At 38.9% G+C, this 23,043-nt stretch overlaps 1 protein-coding gene across 1 annotated transcript; it reads left to right on the top strand.

Annotated features, from left to right (window-relative positions):
* The first annotated feature begins 510 nt into the window (after window positions 1-510).
* Window positions 511-21,309, top strand: LOC133527812 (nose resistant to fluoxetine protein 6-like). The gene is made up of 13 exons (XM_061864990.1): window positions 511-677; window positions 9,658-9,797; window positions 11,647-11,828; window positions 12,065-12,210; window positions 13,523-13,637; window positions 14,685-14,772; window positions 15,645-15,811; window positions 16,542-16,727; window positions 17,013-17,186; window positions 17,539-17,692; window positions 18,730-18,916; window positions 19,369-19,511; window positions 20,209-21,309. The coding sequence occupies exons 1-13, from the start codon at window positions 614-616 to the stop codon at window positions 20,392-20,394; spliced, it is 1,932 nt and encodes a 643-aa protein (XP_061720974.1). The 5' UTR covers window positions 511-613; the 3' UTR covers window positions 20,395-21,309.
* The last annotated feature ends 1,734 nt before the right edge of the window (window positions 21,310-23,043 follow it).

Genomic DNA, 23,043 nt, shown 5'->3' with positions numbered 1-23,043 from the left:
TAGACGGACAGACAGACGCACGAGTGATCGTATAAGGGTTCCGTTTTTTCCTTTTGAGGTACGGAACCCTAAAAATCAGAAATAATATTTTTTGTGGCATATTTAAGGTGTAATAGCTAATATCGCACCTTTTCCAACCTCTGATACAGTCTCATTGTAGATCTTAGACCATTTCAAGGATAACCAACCGGAGTCCCTCCGTCGAAAACCTCGGCCAATGGTCATACTCACGTCATACATATTGTACGGACTGACGTTTATCTGAAATGGCTATTAACGTACAAATAGCCATACATTTGAGGTGCCCCTCCCCCGCAAAAATCGTCTGTTTTGTACCGAAAATACAGACGAGGCGTCTCCAGTTGGTGAAATGCCCCTAACTTGTAGTTCCATGAGTGAGTTTGTACAAGACTTCATCTACATTGATTACGAAACTTTGTCTACAGATTAACAGTCTATTTTACCTCGTCTCGACCAAACCTGCCCTAGTCAGTTACGACATACGACATAGGTACATGTTGCGCTCCGCCTCACAACATTTTCGTTAATTTCAAGAGTGCCGGCGAGAGTGAATGTTGTTTTTTTGTTTTAATGTGTTTGTGAAAAAGACAAAATGAAGTTTTTATTGCTGATGTTCCTTGTACATCAGTCTTCGGGCGTTATTTATCATTTAAATTGTAAGTTTATTTGGTTATGATTTGAATTTTTAGTTTTTTTAGTCGCTTGTTGGCACGGGAAATAATAGTAAAAAAATAGAATTGTTTTATAAATTCCATTACATACATATGTAATAGTTATTTGAAAAAAATATTGTGTTGTTCAGACATTTTTTTGTTAATATATACATGGGAGAGTGTTACAAGTTGAAAATAATTAGCTTTAATTATTAATTATCGATTAATAGGCTATGAAAAGTGATTGATAACATCACATGATAATATCTTGTAATTTTGGACATTAGTTATTGAACTATTTTATTTATTTTCATTTCTCATGCCATGAAAGGGGGTCATTATTGTTCTAAAAAGTGTCCAGAAAGTGATATGTATCTGCATCAGAGTATTTTACTTTACAAGTACGTTTGTTTTCTTTTTTTTACGATAAGCAATTGAAATTTGGTTATTAATGGATTTGTTATTCAAGTTTAATTCTGATATTTAATTCCCTATTCATAAATAACGACACTTGAACTTAAATGGGTCATTGAAAGTACCCTTAAGAAATGCTATAAAAAAAATACTAAACGATGTTTAAAAAAACACATGTATTTAACTTTCCTCGTATTGTTAATGAAAAATAATACGGGTTAAAGGAATCATTTCAGCCTCGTATTATTGGCGGTCGAACGCAGTGAGAAAACTACCTCGGCAGAAATGAGTGACTTTCATCCCTTGGTCAATAATTGACTATTTTAAAGATGATATTTTCTTAAAGCCGGCAATTTTGCCCATTGTAGTATTAACGTTTATATGCGATATCCTAAAATAGTAGTCGAAGAAACAATATGCGATCTTTAATATTTTTGATAGATAAAAAAAAAATACTTTCACAAATTTCGCCAGCATGCCAGATGGCAAGAAATTAAAATGTGACCGCGGCCGGCAAAACGTCCCACTTTATCGCTTGCCATAAAGACGAGATTTGCTTGTACCTTTATACGAAAACCTTGTCAAGGCGTTCTTATGGCAAGTGACAAAGTGGGACGTTTTGCCGGCCGCGGTCACATGTTTGCATCTTATGACTTTGCCACTCTAGTGAATAAAATGTAACTTTCTCATTAGTATAAATTGTATATACAGATGTCAATCACAATGATAAACTCTGGCCAACGTGGGACAATACAATACAATTTATAGAATTTATAGATTGTCATGTGGTCCACATTAAAGAAGGAAAAATTATATATTTTCATATCTCATTAGTATTGAAAGAATAACGAGAGTCTTTGCGAGCTGGTGTTTGGTGGAGATTTACTGACGTATACGACATCTACTTCAGTACCCCTAGTGTAAATTTATTCGATAGCGAAACGTGACGAACGCATTTGCGTTAAGTCTCATTTTGTGTGGGATTTTGAGTTTCCAAAACGTCCCGCTAGGCGCGCTGTTTCTAAATCCCATCGGCGCGCTGTTTCTAAATTTACACTAGGGGTACAGTTTATTTATTAATGTATGACGACTGACTACTTAAGAGTCCGCAGCAAGCCCGGTTCTCTATACAAACGTAGTTATACGCTCTCATTTAAAAACGACTAGCTAGATTGCTCTGAAATGTGGTACTTTACGACCCGGATTTTGGACCCGGGTATGTCCTTAAACTACGTCCAAAAGAGAGGTATGGGCAATGTGAATGTCATCTCGCCTTGTGTGGTAGGGCACAGCACAGCAGATGTCATTCCAGATCTAGAGCAGAGCCCAACTGGGGAAGTACCTCCACCTTACAGAAAACCGCAGCCAAATAACACTTGACCCTACTCATAGTGTTGTGTTCCTGCCGGTGAGTAAGGTTGCCAGAGCTCAACGAGGGGGGTGGGGTTAGGGTCGGCAACGCGCATGTAACTCCTCTGGAGTTGCAGGTGTACATAGGCTACGGAGACTGCTTACCATCAGGCAGGCCGTATGCTTGTTTGCCACCGACGTAGTATTAAAAAAAAACTTTCAATAGGATAAGGTATATTATTATCTTCGTCTGTAATTAATTTATGTAGCTTCAGATACCATAGTTAAAAAAATACAGCGATGTAAGTTTTTCATACAAAACAATTTTTCACTCTATTTCATTTGTTTTATAAGCTGGAGCTATATAAACTATTCATTGTATGTGCGAAGTTTCATTTCGATCCAACGCGTAGTTTTAAAATGAGAACGATACTCCGTTTGAATGGGAAGGTGAAATTCGGACGAGCTTGCGGACTTATAAAATAACACGATTCAAAATCTTCTTCTTCTTCCTCGCGTTGTCCCGGCATTTGCCACGGCTCATGGGAGCCTGGGGTCCGCTTGACAACTAATCCCAAACTTTGGCGTAGGCACTAGTTTTTGCGAAAGCGACTGCCATCTGACCTTCCAACCCAGAGGGTAAACTAGGCCTTGTTGGGATTAGTCCGGTTTCCTCACGATGTTTTCCTTCACCGAAAAGCGACTGGTAAATATCAAATGATATTTCGTACATAAGTTCCGAAAAACTCATTGGTACGAGCCGGGGTTTGAACCCGCGACCTCCGGATTGCAAGTCGCACGTTCTTACCGCTAGGCCACCAGCGCTTTTTTTTCAACACAACACGATTCAAAATATATACTAAAATAATCAGATTTGCTCCATAGATATAGGTTTCGTATCAAATCTATGTAAAAAATCGGCTTTTTGACGCAATAGACAAAATTTATAGGTATATTTAAATGTTTTGCAAAATGTTGACCCTGAATAATTTTGCAATTTCCGAGAACACGTTTAAAAGTTATCGTAACAACTCAGAACCAAACAGGATTTTGTTTTGATATACAAATATCCGCTCTCCGTGTTCAAGGTTCTGCGTCACGGATTTCATAATTCTACAGGTTTTAGAACTTTAATTTGACCTTAACCCTTTAACAGTAAAAAATACATGATACAAGCCTTATCGCCTGTCTTAAAAATTTGGCATAAGAAAAAAAAAATGATTTTAAAGGATGTTCACTTTTGCCCAAGCGATATCTTACCGTGCAAATCGTTCTGTCATTTTTTGCGGGCACGTGCACACAGTCTCACTTTCTCATTCATCATATACAAATCCAATCTGTAATGATAATACAAATATATAGAAAATGATACACGTCAAACACAAATCTTGCACACCTTGATCTCTTTTTGTGTACGGACGAGTCACATGTTCACAATAGCTATGGTTAATATTCATCAAATTATGTAATAGTACATTACGATACAAGTGCGAAAAAATTGGGAATTCGAAACGCGTGGCGATAAATTAAAACACGACCGAAGGGAGTGTTTTAAATAGACACTAGTTGCGAATTACCTATTCGCACATGTATCGTACAACGTTTTACGGTACATATGGCCTTTTAAATGTTCGACATATTAACGTAATATGCAAATTTTCGCACTAGAGCGGTAAAGTAGCACCATATGTACTGTAAAAATATTTTAAATAACGTCAATATCCAGAAAGGAAAATGAGGTCTACGTTTTTATACTTTTTATGGAGAAGCGGCCGTCCCCTTTCCTCTTAAAGATTTTTTAAATTTAGTCTCAACTACCAAATCATAAATAATTTTTGTTTTTTTTTTCGAGCGGCAATGTATTTCGTACATCGTATTATAATCATAGACGCCTCATTAAATGCGACGTTTTGAGTTAAAACAATGTAGTGATACATGATTGCTTGCTGAATTATTTTTTTATGGGAAAAATAAAACTCTTCTGTTTTTTTATAAAACCTATGAAAGTGTGTTCATTAGCCTAAACTCTTTGCTCAAAAATACAAGCTGTATTTTAGTTTATATGCACTTTTCTAAGACATTCATAATACAAATAAAATTAAAAAAAATAAGCTGGCGATACGAAAATTAATTAGGCTTTAAAGTCCGTTTATTGCGCTTTTAACTACGCATTTCTGAGGCTGAAAGAAGGAAAAAATGTATATGTATTTTAGTAAATAACGCCAAAAAAAATATTTTTTGTATGTACATAAAAAGTTAATGTTATTGCAATTAGTAATGTATGGGTCTTGTTATCCGAAATATGGAAATGATTTTATTTATTTATTGGTAAAACTGGCACTTGAAAGGAATTTTTACTTTCTTTTTCCATAAACCTAGTTTTTGCAATGTTACTTGTCACTTTTTGATATCTATGAATAAGAATAATAGACTACATCCCATAGTGGCATCATCGCCGCAAAAAAGGCATTTTTTTAATACTACGTCGGAGGCAAACAAGCATACGGCCCGCCTGATGATAAGCAGTTTCCGTAGCCTATGTACGCCTGTAATTCCAGAGGAGTTACATACGCATTGCCGACCCTAAACCCGCCCCCCCTCGTTGAGCTCTGGCAACATTACTCACCGGCAGGAACACAACACTGTGAGTTTCCACCAAGTAACAATGATATATTTTTTTAATTGGTATTGACTCTGAAACTAAACGAATTCCAGAAAAGTTTGTGATGATTTATAATGATGTCGGAAAAATTACGGGTTATTACCCGTGACGGAGCTGGTCAGTAGTAGTAAATTAATATAAAAAAAAATTGACCCCAATGCACGTGCAAGTCGTATAATGTGTGTATGTACCTAATTACTAAGGAATAATAAAGTTTATTATACTCGAGATAATTACTCCAATTGAATGCAGATAATTGCAGTATTGAACTTCACCTGAGCCGTGACTTTAAGTATTACACACACATAATTAAATGTGTAAACCTTGCCCGAAGCTATGAAATTTTCAATTTTTACAAGATTTTGTTTATAAGTTATTTATAAGGCGGCGGCAAGTCGTTCCAGCACTTGGTAGCTTGGAACCGGAAGCTGCCACGGAATGCAGCACATTTATATTTAGGGGTGATAAGCGGCTTCAGGTTAGCGATATTACGTTCTGTCCGCCTTTGTTGCCGCCAGATTAATTTTTCCGAAAGATAGGACGGCTTGCCGTATTTAATTACACCAAACAGAAGAGACGCTAAGTGAAGGTGTTGCCTATGCTCCATCTTTAGCAGCCTTGCATTGGATAGGTAAGGTGAAACCGATGTTCGAGGGGGAATGTTAGAACAATAACGGGCAAGTTCGTTTTTTAGCCCCGGTTTTTTGGACCCGGGTATGTCCTTGGACCCGGGTATGTCCTTAAACTACGTCCACAAGAGAGGTATGGGCATTGTAAATGTCATCTCGCTCTGTGTGGTAGGGCACAGCACAGCGGATGTCATTCCAGATCTAGAGCAGAGCCCAACTGGGGAAGTACCTCCACCTTACAGAAAATCGCAACCAAATAACACTAGACCCTACTCATAGTGTTGTGTCCCTGCCGGTGGGTAAGGTTGCCAGAGCTCAACGAGGGTGGGAGGGGGTTAGGGTCGGCAACGCGCATGTAACTCCTCTGGAGTTGCAGGCGTACATAGGCTACGGATACTGCTTACCATCAGGCAGGCCGTATGCTTGTTTGCCACCGACGTAGTATTAAAAAAAAAAGCATTAGAAAAAAAGTCTTGACATGTCTTTGATTTAAAAACGCTTTTTAAAAATCAGTAAATATTATTTATGAAAGCAATAAGTAAATGAGGGTATGTGACTTATAATCGTTATATATTTGCCGTGTCTTATTTTTCAAAAGTGTTTTTCAATAAAAAGACACGACAACATCGCGTACCTTCTTCCTAATGCTAAGAAAACAAGCATAAGTGGAAACATTAGGGATCATTTTTAGGGTTCCGTAGCCAAATGGCAAAAAACGGAACCCTTATAGATTCGTCATGTCCGTCTGTCTGTCCGATTATGTCACAGCCACTTTTTTCCATACAAGCGTTCTCGAAATTTTCCTCTTTGGATTTTGGCCCTAGCCTTTTAAGGCCCAGCCATAGAAATGAAAAATCCAAAATTTGCCACTGGAATTTGAACCTATAGTGCACGGAATACAGTAGATTTTATTTTGTTTGAAAATTGCATGAAACAAAACAAATGCAACTCTGTCCTAATTGAATATGATTTAAATTTCATCGAACTGAATAAGTCCTATAGGTAGGACCTTGGGCCTTACGAGGCTAGATGATATTTTTTTATGCGTTCAATATAATATCAGTACATGTCTGTACGTTTTGCTTTTTTGATATTCTCGTCTCTATAAGAACTAGGTAGGTTACTTCAGAAAGCCCTAAAAATTTCAAAATAAATGCGCCGTAAACAGACGTCTAGCATAATTTTTTTGCAATAATACGTAACACAAAACGGTCAAACACAGATAATTTCTTTCTCATTCCGTTCTCAAAATGTCGTTACAATGGGGTTGGCAACTGTCAAAGGTTTGCATAGATGGCGCCATCATAGCTTGCCCCTGTCTCTAGTTTTGTTCTATGAGATTTGGCTTAAAGTACTGGAATCCAGGTCACAAAATTCCAAAAAAAAAAAAATTGACACAATTCTAGGGATTGACAGGGCAAGCTATGATGGCGCCATCTGTTTAATACTTCGACCGGCCAACCCCATTGTTTACGTTTTGGAGGAGAAGAAAAATGTCGAGAACGAAACCTCGATTTCTGAGAGCTTTCTTAAAAACGCAGTCCTTATTGCATTACTTTTAGGAGCCGCCAGTGCGACGGAGATATTTACCTAAAATTCTCAAATCTGAGAAAGGGCTCAGCTGATATTTCCTTTTAACTTGCATGGTTTGTATAAAATTAAACCCAATTTCCATTATTCAACTGTACCCCTAGTGTTTTATTTGATAGCGAAACGTGGCGTACGCGTTTGCGTTAAGACTCATTTTGTATGGGATTTTTAGTTTCCAGAACGTTCCGCTTGGCGCGCTGTTTCTAAATCCCATACAAAATGAGACTTAATGCAAATGCGTACGTCACGTCACGCTATCGAATAAATTTACACTAGGGGTTCAAATCTGAAACTTCACATACAAGTGTAAGTTGGGCGACAATCCAATATTAGGGCTCCTCTACACGATGGCCCAGCGTAGGCTAGTCCAAGGAACGCAGCTATGCGGTGAAATGAGATAGCAAAGCAATATCACTTGCTCCCTCTAACGCATAAATGCGTCCCTAGGACTGGCCTACGCTGGGCCATCGTGTAGAGGAGCCATTAAAGTAGTAGATGATGGAGACAGAAGGTGGCCATAGGAACTTTGTGATAACAAGGCAAATTCATTGTGTTTGGGTTTGTTAGAATCGTTTCGACGAATATTAGTTGCCTGGTGAAAGAGAAGTGCACTCAGCGATAAAAACTTGTACCTATCGAAAATGAAACATTTGGAAAAAAACTTATTCAGGTATAGTTGGTCAAACCAATTTGTCAGTAAAAAAGAACAAATAAAACTATACTCATCGTTTTCTTTTCGGTGCTAGTACTAATGTAAGACAAGGATAGTATGATTCTCTCTGTCTATGTTTCAAATGAGATAGTCTTTTGACAAACTATAGTAAATATTTTCATCACATTTATTCGAAAAAGTACTGAAGTCATGGAATGTAAAAAAAGTTATAGCTTTTTTTATAGTGTCACTAATTTATATTAACCAAGTAGGTATAAATGAGTTTTACTTTTAAAACACAGAATTTCATTATTGTTTATGTTAAATTAAATAATTTTTAATAGCCGTTTAATATACTTTCAAACATTTTTTTTCAATCGTGGCTGAATGCCGATGCCGGGTGGGTCTGTGGCTTCGATGCCTAACCTAACCTAACCTGTCAACGAATGACAACATGGCGGGCGAATGGTTGAAATGTCACCATATTTAAGAATTATTTCCATTAAAATTTAGTTTTTTCTTCACACGTGTGATGAAAAACATTGTGTGTATCTCAGGGGGTAATCAAATTGCAAACTCAAGTCTTTATCCACTCCAGAGGCTGCAGCTGTTATGCATCTAAAAACCTCGATTTCAAAATTTGACTTGCCCCCTCGTTGCACAATGTAAAAACTTGCCTGCCGAATCATGCGAACTAAATTGACATGAGATGGGCAAATAAAATGCGACAGAGAGGCAACACGTCGAACGTGGTTCTCGGTAGGCCCTCAGGAGGTCCCACCTCACCAAAATGCCTAATTTCCACGTTAGTATGCAGGTGTGAGGACAAGTTGTTTATTTCGAGAGCTCGGTTGTCGCCATAAATCTATAATTGGTGATTTAATTTTGCACATGTGGCCGGTAGATGAGATAGATGCATATTTAAATGCTGACGTAATTGTCAACTTGAATGTCCAGTTTGGGGACTGGTCTTTACAATCGAAGCAATAAGGATCACCGAGACGATTTAATTTTTGCGTCCACACCACACAATGTAATTAATCAGATTGTTCAAAAATTGCCCCGTCTGAGTTGGCCCTATTTGTATTTTGAGCTAAAATATATTTTTAATTACAATTTATACCTATATATCCAATACGCTTATCTCTTACCATGAAGTACTTAAGATAAAAATTTAAATTATTTTTTTCAGGTCTTTAGCTACATGAAACTATAACTACAACATTGCACAATATTCGAAATACAAACAAACATTTCGAACATAACATAAAAAAATACTTAAAGTTACTTTTGAACCGCGCAACCGAAGCGCCCCTAGTGGTGAATTCTCGCGATATTCTCTAATTCAAACTTTTTCCAAAATATCGATATGAACAGCACTGGCCAAACTGTGGCCAATTTATGCTATGGAGTGTGGAATTAAAAGGAGTGAAATCTCTTATGGTAGAACTGTTGCGAAAGTGTCCAGCTGTCAGCTATAAATAATAGTTCCAAATCTCTCCAGAGTAGCGCTAGAGTAGTTAAGAACCTAGGCGTTATTGACGGAGTGACGTGCGCTGTCTATGATTTTTTTTCCAAGTATTCTAGGTATTGTAGCGCCACCTATTTAAGGTTTAGGTATTTGATATTTTTGGTACTAGTAGATTTAATTCCTTGATAAAAATTTGGTTAATTCATGTTTTTCAGTCACGGAGTACAGCAAAATGCCAGAGCTGTACCACATGGACGACTACGACACGTGTATCACCGAGCCGGGGGGGACTTACTGCCTTTTCGACGCCGATCTCTACTCAAAAAACAATTCTGAACTCATGCAAATGATTAAAGTAAGTTCGTAATGCAATTAACCATTACAAATTGAACCGTAAACTGTAACCGTCCGTTACTGTTTACGGTTCAATTTGTAATGGTTACCTGTCAATTGCAATTAACGTTCGGCCAACACTGATCGCAAAATAGGGTAGATATTTAATATGAGGGTCGAATGGATTTATCCGAATTTGAAATTAAGCGACACAATTTATACACCGTTAATTTCAAGGGTGCATTCCTGAGCTTAAATTAAGTTACTTTCTCAAAGACACCGGTATTCTAATTACTCCATTTTGCAATTAATAAATAATGATTTTTAATTGATAACGCCGCTATGAGCATGTACACTTGCCTTAGGGTTTACGTATTGATTAGTGTTTAGTACGAGTTTATACATTTGCTACTAAACGCAAGTACTATCTCGGACGGTTGATGTTCGAAATTAAGTTGATAGGTCATAAATTTCAGTTGTTTGGTTGAGTTTAATAGAATGCTCATGTTTCAACAGCGCTATATGCAGCATTTAATTTCTTTAAATGTACTTAACTATACCCCGAAGTTAACGGAGCTTAAAAAAACGCGGTGTATTAGTATATTTCAACTTTAAGCGACGCAAGTTAAAATATTTTCATCAAAATAATTTAATTTGTGTCCTCATATTAAGAAAAATCGTCAATAAGTACATAGTTTGTCAGTGTAATAGGGAGCGTGCATGAACTGTAGGAGGTAGCACAGGAGCCGTCAGATTTTTGGCGCGAGGCGTAAATATGATGTTTTTTGTTCCGATGTAGCCCACTAGATGGCTCCTACTATGCACAAGAAAACACGTGACGTGTACATGTGCATGTTTATGGTTCCGATTCGGCCACAAGATGGCAGACCCTCCAACGCGTACGGTCCCTATAGGTAGATAATACTGTGTTTGTAAAACGTCAACTTACTTTAGTATTTTAGTTTTTACGGATTTTTATCTGTGCACATTTTAATCTGCTGAGGAGTGAGACTACAATACTAGTAACGCCATCTGTGTAGTTTGGTGTGAAACACGCACTTCCTTTGCTTTCGAGGACAAACGTACTCAAACAAGTGCCTTCTAACTTCACACCACAGTGTAGTACTTAAGTGGTGAGATAGATGGCGCTGTAATTTATTTCATACATTATTTTAATTTTATGTATCTTTGTCAATTTATTGCACAGAAGAAAAATACACAAAAAAGAGAAAACTCCGAGAACAAATTAAATTACTCGCTCGGCCCAAGTGGCCGAGCAGTTCAAGCATCTGTCGCGTAAACGGAAGACGCTCGTTTCCAGTCCTGGCCTTGGTCATTTTTAGGGTTCCGTACCCAATGGGTAAAACGGGACCCTATTACTAAGACTCCGCTGTCCGTCCGTCCGTCTGTTGAAATTTTCACAGATGATGTATTCCTGTTGCCGCTATAACAACAAATATTAAAAAGTACGGAACCCTCGGTGGGCGAGTCCGACTCGCACGTGTCCGGTTTTTCCTTTGAATGTGACATTTATTTCGTTTATAGTTCTTCCGACTAATTTATTAATAATTTATTTTGACCAGAATGAAGAGTTTTATCAAACCTACCAATTTTTATCAAAGTCTATCCTACCTATAGGACTTATTCAGTTCGATGAAATTTAAATCATATTCAATTAGGACAGAGTTGCATTTGTTTTGTTTCGTGCAATTTTCAAACAAAATAAAATCTACTGTATTCCGTGCACTATAGGTTCAAATTCCAGTGGCAAATTTTGGATTTTTCATTTCTATGGCTGGGCCTTAAGAGGCTATAAAATATCGGCATAAAAATGAATAATGGTCCAAAAAACGACTTTCACTTATTGACAGGAATACACCGCTTACGAAGTGAAGCATTTCAACCACACGGTGGTGCACCGAGCGTTGTGTGTACAGAAAACTTGCAAGAGCTTCATGCAGAACAGGAGTCTAGAAAACGAGGAGGACCTAAAAGCCGTCCTTGAGGCGTGCGTGGATGACGAGCTGTGGAAAGGATACCAGCTTAATGCCAGGTAATGTTTAATTAAAATTTTTTACCGCTAGATGGTTTGGCAGAAATTATCTTCCGTATAAAATGGCCAACCCTGAATAATATATTTATAATTTTTATTTTTAATTTTTTGCACTTAATATATTTAAAAAATTAAGACAAAGTGATGTGATAATATGATATTATTTGCGCATCCTGTAGTTATATGATCATAAAATGAGATTGTGCTTGGTTTGATAATATAATATATTTTTACAGGTTAACTGAAATAACATACTGCAAAAGGCACGGCGAAAAGTCTTCCCTCAGCATCGGAGACTACGTGGTCGGAGCTGTCTATCTGATATTGATCATTTTGAACGCCGCTGGGACATCATACGACATCTTAAAGGGCGAGAAAGCAGGTAGACAATACAATTAATCTTTTTTCATCACACTTGCTCGAAAAAGATCTTATTCATGCAGGTATACTGAAATACACATGTATTGTTCCCGCGGGAGTTATGGATTGTGAAAAAAAACCTGTAACTCCGAGGAATTTTAAAGATTTTTTAATCGTTGCTGAATGCCGGATAGGTAGGCCTTCGATGCCCTAACCTATCAAAGAATGACGACGAATATTTTAAATGTCACCGGATTTAATCATTGTTTCGCTTAACATTTAATTCAACTCTTAGTTTTTCTTCACAAGTGAGATCAAAAACATTGTGTGTACTTCCGGGGGTAAGAATATTGCATACCTTGTTTGCAAAATTTTACTTAACCACCCCCCCCCCCCCCCCCCCTCGTTGCACAATGTATTTTGACAAAAACACAACTTTAACGTCAAGCTCCCGAGTGCAAGGGAGTTATATAAATGATAAACCTTACTTGACTGTAAAGTTTACTTTGACAGCGTCCGCTATAACACCTATAGTGGCTATAGTTGTCCTTAGCGCTGTGGACACGACAAGTAACGACGACTTTAGGTGTTCTTGACGTTCAAAAGGTTAATTATTTTCACTACATTCATCTTTTTTGTCCCGGCTTGGCTTTTGCCGAGAATTGTTTCTTAGGTAGCCTAGGGTCCGCTCGGAAGGGGAAACTAGACTATTAGAATCTGTAACCTTTTCGTGATTCATGGAGTTTTTATTCACCGAAAAGCAGGATATCCCGTGGATAAGCAGGCTGTCTTGAGATCAGTGGCGTAGCTAGTTAGCATTAGCTAGGCGTGGATGAAGAGGTAAGTGCGAGGCCGTGAGGCCGCGAGGAAGTGAGTGGCCCCACGAGAGCCAACCCTATTCATTACCTTCGGAATACACATTGAAAGAAAAGGGCCTCACCGATGCGACTACACCAGTTCCCATATTGGCGATAAGTTAAAACTATCTTAGTCGAGAACAGCAATTCCTAAATGAGCGAAATTTAAGTGGGCCCTGAAAGATTAGACGACATGCTGACCGATCGGGTTAACAGCTGGTACTAATTTAATATTTCATGCAGCCTATTTAAGACTGCCACGAGGTGGGTCCCGAATTTGGCAGTTTTTGTTAGGTGGTTCGGGGCCCAGTCAAGTTTGGGAACCATTGGTCTAGAAATTTCTGGGTTGTTTCTTGATTTAAATTTTGTTCCTCACAACCTATGGATAGTTATCGCCAACCGCGAGCTTAGGTCTTCATAAAAATCTTTACAAACGTAAAAACTATCTACCTACACCGCAAATAATATTTTTTCCAGGAAACCCGTACTTAATGGCGTTTTCCATGCGTAAAAACTGGCGCAAGCTGATAGCGCCCAGCGGAGAGGGCCCCGAACCTAGGCTCAACAGGCTCAAACTTTTCAATGGGCTGAGGTGCGTACAATACAATATATACTCAAACACACCCAATTTGTCAGTAGAAAAAGGCGCGACATTAAATTTTTCTATGGGACATTAACGCTTCGCGTCTAAATTTTTTAAAATTGCTGCCTTTTACTACTGACAAAGTTGGAATATTCTGTTAAACAAAAGGCATTGTTTCTTTTATGCGGCTGTTACTACTAGTAGTACTGCTACTGACTCTGTCATAAGTGAACGGGAACAAGCTCGTTTAAAAAGCAATTCTACTCTCTTATTTTTAAGGTTCAAATTCCTGTAACAGCCCGTCGAGTATCACGTTTTGCTATCTCCAAAAATTTACCTAAATTTGAACATGAATGCTATCACAATACAGTTGCTTTTTAAACGACATTTTTGCTCTGGCACGTGGTGAAGACGGGAGCTTACCGTTCTGCATAAAAGAAATAAAGGCTTTTGTTTAAGAGATTAAGGTTCAAGCTCAAAAAATAACCTCAGATAATTTCAACTATACGATGCAACACAATACAATAGATTTTTTTTTTTTGCTCAGCTATATCAAAAGAGACATGATAATTATACAAATCAAGCATATAAATTAAAGTATGGGCACAACAGGCGGTATTATCGCTAAAGAGCGATCTCTTCCAGACAACCGTTGAGTAGTAGAGACGCTTCATTCATCCTAGACTGTGGTTGTGTGAATTGATTTTTCACACATAGGCATTTGCATATGAAATATATAAATAAATAAATATCATAGGACATTATTATACAAATTGTCTAGTTGTAAGTCTCACAGTGAGCTCAATAAGGCTTGTGTTGTGGGTACTTAGACAACGATATCCGCGACTCAGTAACAAATATTTGTGATCATCACACAAATAAGTGCCCTTACACGGATTTGAACCCAAGACCATCGGTTTCATAGGCAGGGTCACTACCAACTAGGTCAGACAGGTAGTCTCGGTAGCTCAGGTAGTTATGACTGGTATTACGGAGTCGCGAGTTTGAGACTTAATCCCATATTGATTGTTAGGATTGTAAATATTTTGTCGGCAGGGCGCTGACGATGATCTGCGTGTTTTTCTCACACACGGCTCTGGTACTTGCCTACACCTATCTCAAGAATCCTTACTACATCGAAACGGTAAGTTAATGTAAAAAAAAACATATATTCCGGTAAAAAACCCAACTTTACAATTTTTTTCTTCTGCCAAACTGCAAGACAGTTTGTTGGCAGAGGGAAGGGAACTCCTTTAAAGACAGACGTGTAAATTTGACGTTCGAATTCAGACTACACACCAAACATACAACATCAAACTAGTTTTTATGTTGCTCGATTCGTTGATCTACGAACTCAAAACAAAAACGGCCGTTTTAACTTTGAACGCCTAGATTGACGACTCCAGCAACGTAAAAACTATTATGATGTATTCAAAAGGTACTTAAAAAACAAAATGCAGTTCGTAGCGGCCCCCTTTTTTAAATACCTATCGTTAAATTTAAATTCTCACAATTATTTAGCAGTGGCGCTAGTGAGCACGTTAATGGGCTCTTAACATATTTCATTTTATCATTTAACATTTTCAATAACCGTTTTAGGTTCTTTACTAGGACCAGGTAATAGCAAATATTACAAAAGTAATTTAGCAACTATTGATTCATCAAATCATCCCGATATATATATTTGACGACCGGTTTGGCCTAGTGGGTAGACACCCTGCCTACGAAGCTGATGGTCCCGGGTTCAAATCCTGGTAAGGGCATTTGTTCGTGTGATGCGCATGGATATTTGTTCCTGAGTCATGGGTGTTTTCTATGTATTTAAGTATTTATTAATATTTATATATTATATATATCGTTGTCTAAGTACCCTCAACACAAGCCTTATTGAGCTTACTGTGGGACTTAGTCAATTTGTGTAATAATGTCCTATAATATTATTTATTTATTTATTTATATTCCTATTTACCTAGCTTAAAAATACAAATGACTAACGGTACTTATGTCCTGTTGCAGTCATACGATGATCCTGCAAAATACATCTTGTTTAACGGGAACCTTGTGACGTATACGTTCTTCGTGATGTCCGGTTTTCTGTTGGCGTTCAACTTCGAGCTGCACGCCGAGAAGCACCGAGTTAGCCTGTGGGACTGGCCGAAGGGCATGCTGATGCGATGGCTGAGGTAAGCCAGTAGGATAAATTTGACAGGCAGATAAACAGTTGATGTCTGGGTTCATGCTGGCGTTCAACCTCAAGCTGCATGCTGAAAAACACCGAGTTAGCTTCTGGGACTGGCCTAAAGGCATGCTAATGCGATGGCTGAGGTAAGCTCAGGAAGTTAGCAGGATAAAACTAACCCGACCGGTAAACGATTTATGTCTGGGTTCTTGCTGGCGTTCAACTTTGAGCTGCATGCTGAGAAGTTCCAAGTTAGCCTGTGGGACTGGCCTAAGGGCATGCTGATGCGATGGCTGGGGTAAAACAAATCAACTACCATTTATTTTCAGAGTGCGCCCGGTCAATATTTTTATGATGTACGAGGCAAACGGGCGGACGAATCGCCTAATAGTAAGCAATTACCGTTGTTCGTGGACCTCTGAACATCAGAGGGTTGCGTCAACAACTTTTAAATTTTCTAGAAAGTTTGAAGGTCGTATCGGTCCGGAAATACCCTGGACAAAAATTTTGCTGTACGGCTAGAAGTTTCTGCAGAAACGCACAGTTGAGGACTACCAACCATCTAAGTGATGAAGTTGAAATTTTTATCGTGTAGAGCGATAATGGAAAGAAGTGTCAGGTATTAGTCTGAACAATTGCTCTGAGCGTCATCTCTACGCAGCACCAAGGAGTTAAGCTGATCTGTAATCTAAAACTTATTGACAAGTATCTAAAACTCCCAACTTGACTTCCAGGTTGACTCCAATATATGCTCTGGTCATGTTCACCGTGATGACCCTGATGCGGCACCTGGGTGATGGGCCCCTGTGGCCTCACGTGGTGACCAGCGAGGCCGTCGCCTGCAACAAGTACTGGTGGGCACACTTGCTCTACGTCAACAATTACATCTTCGACGACTCGCATTGCTTCCCGCAGAGTTGGTAAGTAACCTTTTTCAAGAGAGTAAAATGTATTGTGATAATTGTGATTGGCAGGGCAGGAGGGTAATTTTGTTAGGTGACCAAAAAATTAAGGATATTATTTCCTAAAGAAGAAGCAGAGTCTTTATCGTGATATCGAGGTTGGCCAACGAACTAGAATCATCGGCAGGTTGGACCCTTAATAAAAGTCACAACGTCGTATCGTGAGAATCTTATGTGTTTATATTTGTGCCATCATTGTTGAATGTTGGTCAAACTGTAATAAAACTGACGACATGACTGCAGGTATCTGGCAGCAGACACACAACTCTTCGGGCTGGGGCTACTCGTGTGCATACTGTTCCGGAAGCCGCGTGCGCAGATTATCGCGCTGACTTTTATGCTGATCGTGGCGCTGGCCATCCCCGCTGCGCATCTATACTTCCAGAACTTGGGGGCTGTGGTGCATCTATCGCCAGAGTAAGCTTTTTTCTGCTTGCTTTTATTTATCGAAATTGCAAAATATGTATGTACGTTCGGGTCAAAACTTCAAGCTTATTTAAACCCTCTTCCTATGTAGGTATATTCCAGTTGGTATGGTACCTACCATCGAGCTCATCTGATGATGGACACAGGAGGTGACCATAAGAAGTCTGTGATAAAATTATGTAACCTAATTGTTCAGAAATAAAGGAAACGTGGAAAAACTCACTGTCTCTGGAGAGTCTTGAATTCGCGAATCTGGATCACTAGCCCATCGCTCTGCCCTCTGAGCTACCGAGACTTACCCGATGACAACGAATATTTTCACCACCAAACTGTCCTCTTGCAGAACCTACCGCTCCCTCTTCCGGTTCAACGACACATTCCGCATCATCTTCGTGGGCGGGCACACGAACATGTCCACGTACGCGCTGGGCATCGCCGGTGGACTCCTCGCCTACCACTTACTCAAGAACGAGAAGAGTGTCTCAGAAAAGCTGCAGGTTAGTTTGTTTTTGAGCCGTTATCGGTCTGGTAAAAGGTCTTTTCAGTGGAAAAGCTGTCCATAAGAAGGCACACACAGTCATACGATTATATCCACGATCGCACTGGGCATCACCGGCTCGCCTATCACTTGCTCAAGAACGAAAAGAGCGTCTCTCAAAAGCTGCAGGTTGGTTTTTGTGTCATAATCGGTCTGGTAAGAGGACTTTTCACGGGATAATATATATTCTGTCCAACAAGAAGGCACACACGCGCATACGAATATGTCCACGTACGTGTTGGGCATCACCGGCGGCCTGATCACCTACGCACCTGCTTATAATGAGAAGTGTGTCTGTCAAAAGCTGCAGGTTAGTTTGTTTTTAACATCTTCAAGATTTATAAGAATTTTCTCAATTCGTGTGTTTTTTTTCAGTGAATGTTCTCTGATTTTTTGAGGTGATATAGAAAATATTTGTAGGTATAAAAGCCTGTAACGGAATATATCATATAGGCAAAGCTCTCAATTTTTGCCTTGGAAAAACCGGCCACATGACTGAAACTTATCTGACATATATCACTTAATCCTTATCCCTTTTTCATAAATATACGCCACCCACAGCTTTGAATATTGACCAATACACAATTTGCCACTATAAAAAAAAAATGGTAAATAAAAGTATTGATTGGCTAAAATAAAATTATATACCTATGGCAAAACTCTTGTGTGCCATTACAATATTTGACGTTGTAAACATGTGCGCCACGCCACATACGCGCAGTACAGTTGAGTCCACACTCCACAGACCTACCATTCGGTCACGCTTATCCAGTTCTGTGGTTAAGTCGCTCTTGGTCATGGCACAATTTCCGTGGGCTCATTTTTGAGTTCTTCTTGACAGTTGTTCTAATTCGTTTTTGGAAGGGTACTTCACAGTTGGCGTCTTAGATCTGATGATTAGGTAGATCCTAGAAAAATCGAACGAAGTTAGCGCTGTAAGATATATTTACATCTTTTTTTGGCCTTTTCTTTGAATCTTACTTTACATTTTTTCAGAAATACCCCTGGATCATGTGGATGACGTTCCCCATTGGCGTGGGCACCATCTTGTCCGGCGGCATCTTTTACATGGACGGCTTCGAACCCTCAAACCCCGTGAAGATCATCTACGGCGCCATCCACAAGCCCCTGTTCCAGTGTAACATCATCTTTATTATCATTGCCTGCATCTTTAAGGTCGAAAGTAAGTAAAATAAAGTCGTTGTTCAGTAGTAACTTTTAAGTATGCTTGTAGAGGATGACGATGTTTGGCAGTTGCTTTAAAGAGATAGCTGGACTTTACGAATGGATTGCCGGGTGTTGATTAAAACATGGTTAAACGCGTTTCAAGATTAGTTTTTCATTAGCTGCAAACTTCCACGATAGTTCACTGCATAATAAGTTAATAAGCTATCAATATTACACTTTAAACAACACTAATGAGCAAAACAAAAAAAAAAAAAATCTCGAGACGTCTTCGCCATCTTGAATCTCATCAACAACCCCACTCTCATTTCCACATTGTAAAAATCCTGACTTTGAGGTTGACTGGTCGAGAATGCGCCAAGTCCGCCATTTGTACTTTTTTTGTAAAATCGTGTAATAAAGTTTTTAGTTTAATTAAATAAATGTTTTATAATTTGATGCTTGTTCTAGCCGTGTTCCGTGGCATCCTAGAGTGGCGCGGCTTCACGTGGATGGGTCGCGCGTCGTACGCCGGTTTCCTGCTACACTCGCTGTTCCAGCGCGGTCTGGTGGGATCCCAGAGACTGCCTTCTTACATGTCCGACTACTACATAGTATGTACTTCACTGACTATTGACTACTTCATCCTATACAGGCCGATTTTGCCCATGGTCACTTGAGTGGCGCTGCTTCACGTGGATGTGGTGCGCGTCGTACGCCGGTTTCCTGCTATTAGACTCGCTATTCCACCGCGGTCTGATGGGATCGCAGAGACTGCCTTCTTACATATCCGACTATTACACAGTATGTAAGTAAGTAAGTAAATATTCTTTATTGCACCAACAATTATACATTTTACATACATGTAAAACTACAAATGATTTTTAAAGGAAAATAGAACCAGGTAACAACAGGCAGGCATGTACTTCACTGACTATTGATTCCTTCATCCTACTATGTATATTAAATTACATTTATAACTGGGTCTATAGCGGATTTATTTTATTACCTTTATTTACCGACGTTTCGACACAGGTTTCGCTGGTCATAGAAATTACTTCGCCCTAGTAAAGAACCTACAACGAGACAGAATGTTTAGCCAGTTGAGGGTAGATGAAAACATTACACGACAAAATGAAATAGGTTAAAGCCAGAACGATTAGATACAGTTCCAGGCTGTTTTCTAATTGGTTGGTTAACTAATAAATGTTTCAAGTACCCGAAAATGTAAAAATACATTGTTTACATTTATTAACTACGTAAAAAAAGACGTGAAAATTTTAATCTGAAGATTAATGTTTTTCCCCACAGATGGTGCTGTTATCCGCCACCATATTCCTCGCGTTCGCCTCCGGCGCACTGCTTTGGGTGACAGTGGAGTCCCCCCTGGCCATAGTCACTAAGCTCATCCTGTCCCCACCCAGAAAGAACAGGCCACCCAGACAGGAAGCTGAGACGGAAGATGTGAAGGGAAAAGATATTACAACCAAAGTATAGATTTAAGTTAGATGTAGTTGGAGCTGCCCACCGCGCATAAAGGATGACATACGCTAGAAAGGTCCGAGGTGTCCGACACTTCGTTTTTATGGCTCTTCTACACGATGGACTTCTGAACCAGCGAGATGGTCATGCGATGGTGATGGCTCCTCTACACGATGGCCCGGCGCTGGACCACCGTGATAGCCATGCGATGGCTGAGAGCACGTGTTGTGGAATGGCCCACGTGTAGACGCGTACGCACCATCGCTGGCCCACTACCTGATGTACGGACGAAAAATCGCCGCACCACATCGCCATCCCGCCGCACCATAAGCCATCCGACACCACTAATTTCTCTACACGCTGGCCCATGTTAGCGGGCCAGTATGATGGCCCATCGTGGAGAAGAGCTATAGGCAGCATCACATGACTATCGAGGCTCGGAAGTGACTGTAAGGTGTAACAAAAATAGTGGGGATCCGTTTAAGGGAATATTCGGTATCGTGTTCTGCGGCTGTAGCACGGTCGCATTTTTATCACTTGTCACTATGCCTGTCACTTTCGCACTTAACCACTTGATAGAACGTGACAGGCATAGTGACAAATGCCTACTGTTACTGTTTAGGAAAAAGTAGAAGATAGAAATTGTTGACGCGAGAGCGTAGTGGCTCATAAATCACCTGGCATGTATAAAATTATATAAATTTCTGAATATTCTAGAAAATCTACCTTGCTTGTGTTTAATTTAGATGCGTTACATTTTTCATAGACTATAGATATTGTTGTTGCAACGTTTTCGTAAAAATAATCGATTTCCTTACAAAGTAAGCAGTTTTCATTGCTCTTGATTTGTTAAATATACGAAATAATTCGTTATATTTTGGAATAAGGGATAGCATAAGATAAAATAAGTAAATAAATATTTATAACATGTATATTTTTTTATTTCTGGGGCGTGGAGGTTATGAATTTGATCTGGATATTATTCGTCAGTGTTGAAAGTGTAATTTTTCCACACAGACACCTGGGGGCCTGCCGCGAAAACCGAAATTCGTAAATGGCGGGCATTTTTCTCTCTTCAAAAAAAAGAAAAAAAAAGGAGAAAGATCCCCGCAATTTACGAATTTCGGTTTTTGCGGTAGGTCCTCTGTTTGTACAATAAGAATACGCCTTGTGATATTTAGTTACGAAAGAACGCTTACCACAAGGATTTTCGTACATTGACCCGCGTGTTGCTATCTCTATTGTACGCGAATAATTATATTGCTATCCCGCTCGCATTGTGTCATTTACCGCCGTTATCGTGGGTGCGACAGGAATATAATTACTCGCGTGCAATAGATATAGGAGCAGAGTGGTTAATGAACGACATTCCTGGTGCTAAACGTCCATTCTTTAGTCTTGACAAACCGACTGAAACAGCCTGGGAGAGGAAACAAATTAAAAAAAAAACCGTAACAAATACAAACATTAATTATTTAAACCATAATTTACCGAACGCGTTGTTTAAATGCCGAAGAAAATAAAACGCTGAGTCGAATTCACAAAAATGGAACGAGATAAACCCAACACCATTTACGAGTACTCAAATATTTATATCCTAATAGGTTAAAATATTTACAAATAAAAAATATCCAATGCTCCAGCATTTTATGTAAAACTTTAATCTTAAAATCTCAAACTACGATATTTTCATGTTACGCAAAAGGTTCACGACGCCTGATTTTCCTAGCGCAGATATGGGTTAATGAGGACCTGCCCTCCGCTGCCCTTTGCCTCTCAGGCCTCGAGAACATTTGGTCCGGATAAAAAGGGTTTCTTAATTGTTGTATGTAATTAAATCTCTGCCCGTACGGATAATAAGGAAAACATAATAATAAAGAAGAGTTCTAATGAGGTTAGAATATTTTTAACCTAAATTAAAATTCACGTATAAAATATGGACGAATGTTAATATAAGGTAACGAGCTTGACTTGAACACGTTCCATTATAACTTTTTTTGAATATACAGGATGTTTATTTAGTCACCTGCAATAATTTGCGGTCATATTGAGCAACTTTTACTATAGGGCCAACCTTGAAATGTAAAAAAAAAGATTATTTCATACATTTTGGCTCTCTGACCTTGACATTTTCTATGGGAAAGTAAATTTATTTTTCGTGATTTCGAGGTTGGTCCCATTCTAAAAGACAAAAGTTACTCAGTATGACCTATAATATTCACCCCATATATTGCAGGTGAATAAATTAACACCTAATATATCTCAATATACTTCTTAGCTCCTATACTAACCACCGTTTAAATATTCGCCCGTATTCAATTTATACACTGTTAACCCTTTACCAGGCCCCGAAGAACCAGCGTGTCTTAATACGTACTTTATATGCTGTTGCAACCGTATTGAACGCCTTGTAAAAAATGTATTTATGAACGTCGGAGATCTTCCTTTAAACCAGAAATAAAAATGTGGGTTAAGGTTATCCCATCGCCTGTCTAAGTAATGAACTGTCATACTAGATTTTGTCTTATTATATTCTTGATCAGGCCAAGGGATATATTCCACCCACATCTTATATCGGTTATAATAGTCAAGGTTTAACTCCAAATCTCCTACGAAACATTATATCAATCACTGAAAAAAAATCACTTACTTACGTGAGTTTTT

This window comes from Cydia pomonella, chromosome 18 (assembly GCF_033807575.1).
Source record: "Cydia pomonella isolate Wapato2018A chromosome 18, ilCydPomo1, whole genome shotgun sequence".
Classification (NCBI taxonomy): Eukaryota; Metazoa; Arthropoda; class Insecta; order Lepidoptera; family Tortricidae; genus Cydia; species Cydia pomonella.
Note: the sequence above shows the minus strand (reverse complement) of the source record. Positions and strands in the feature narration are given on the sequence as shown.

What these genes read in the sequence shown, in the direction of transcription:
- LOC133527812 (XM_061864990.1), top strand. Translation starts at nt 614, where the DNA reads ATGAAGTTTTTATTGCTGATGTTCCTTGTACATCAGTCTTCGGGCGTT. An exon ending in AACTCATGCAAATGATTAAA is followed by an intron (nt 9,798 to 11,646) that starts GTAAGTTCGTAA and finishes ACTTATTGACAG; the next exon opens with GAATACACCGCTTACGAAGT. An exon ending in GGATACCAGCTTAATGCCAG is followed by an intron (nt 11,829 to 12,064) that starts GTAATGTTTAAT and finishes ATATTTTTACAG; the next exon opens with GTTAACTGAAATAACATACT.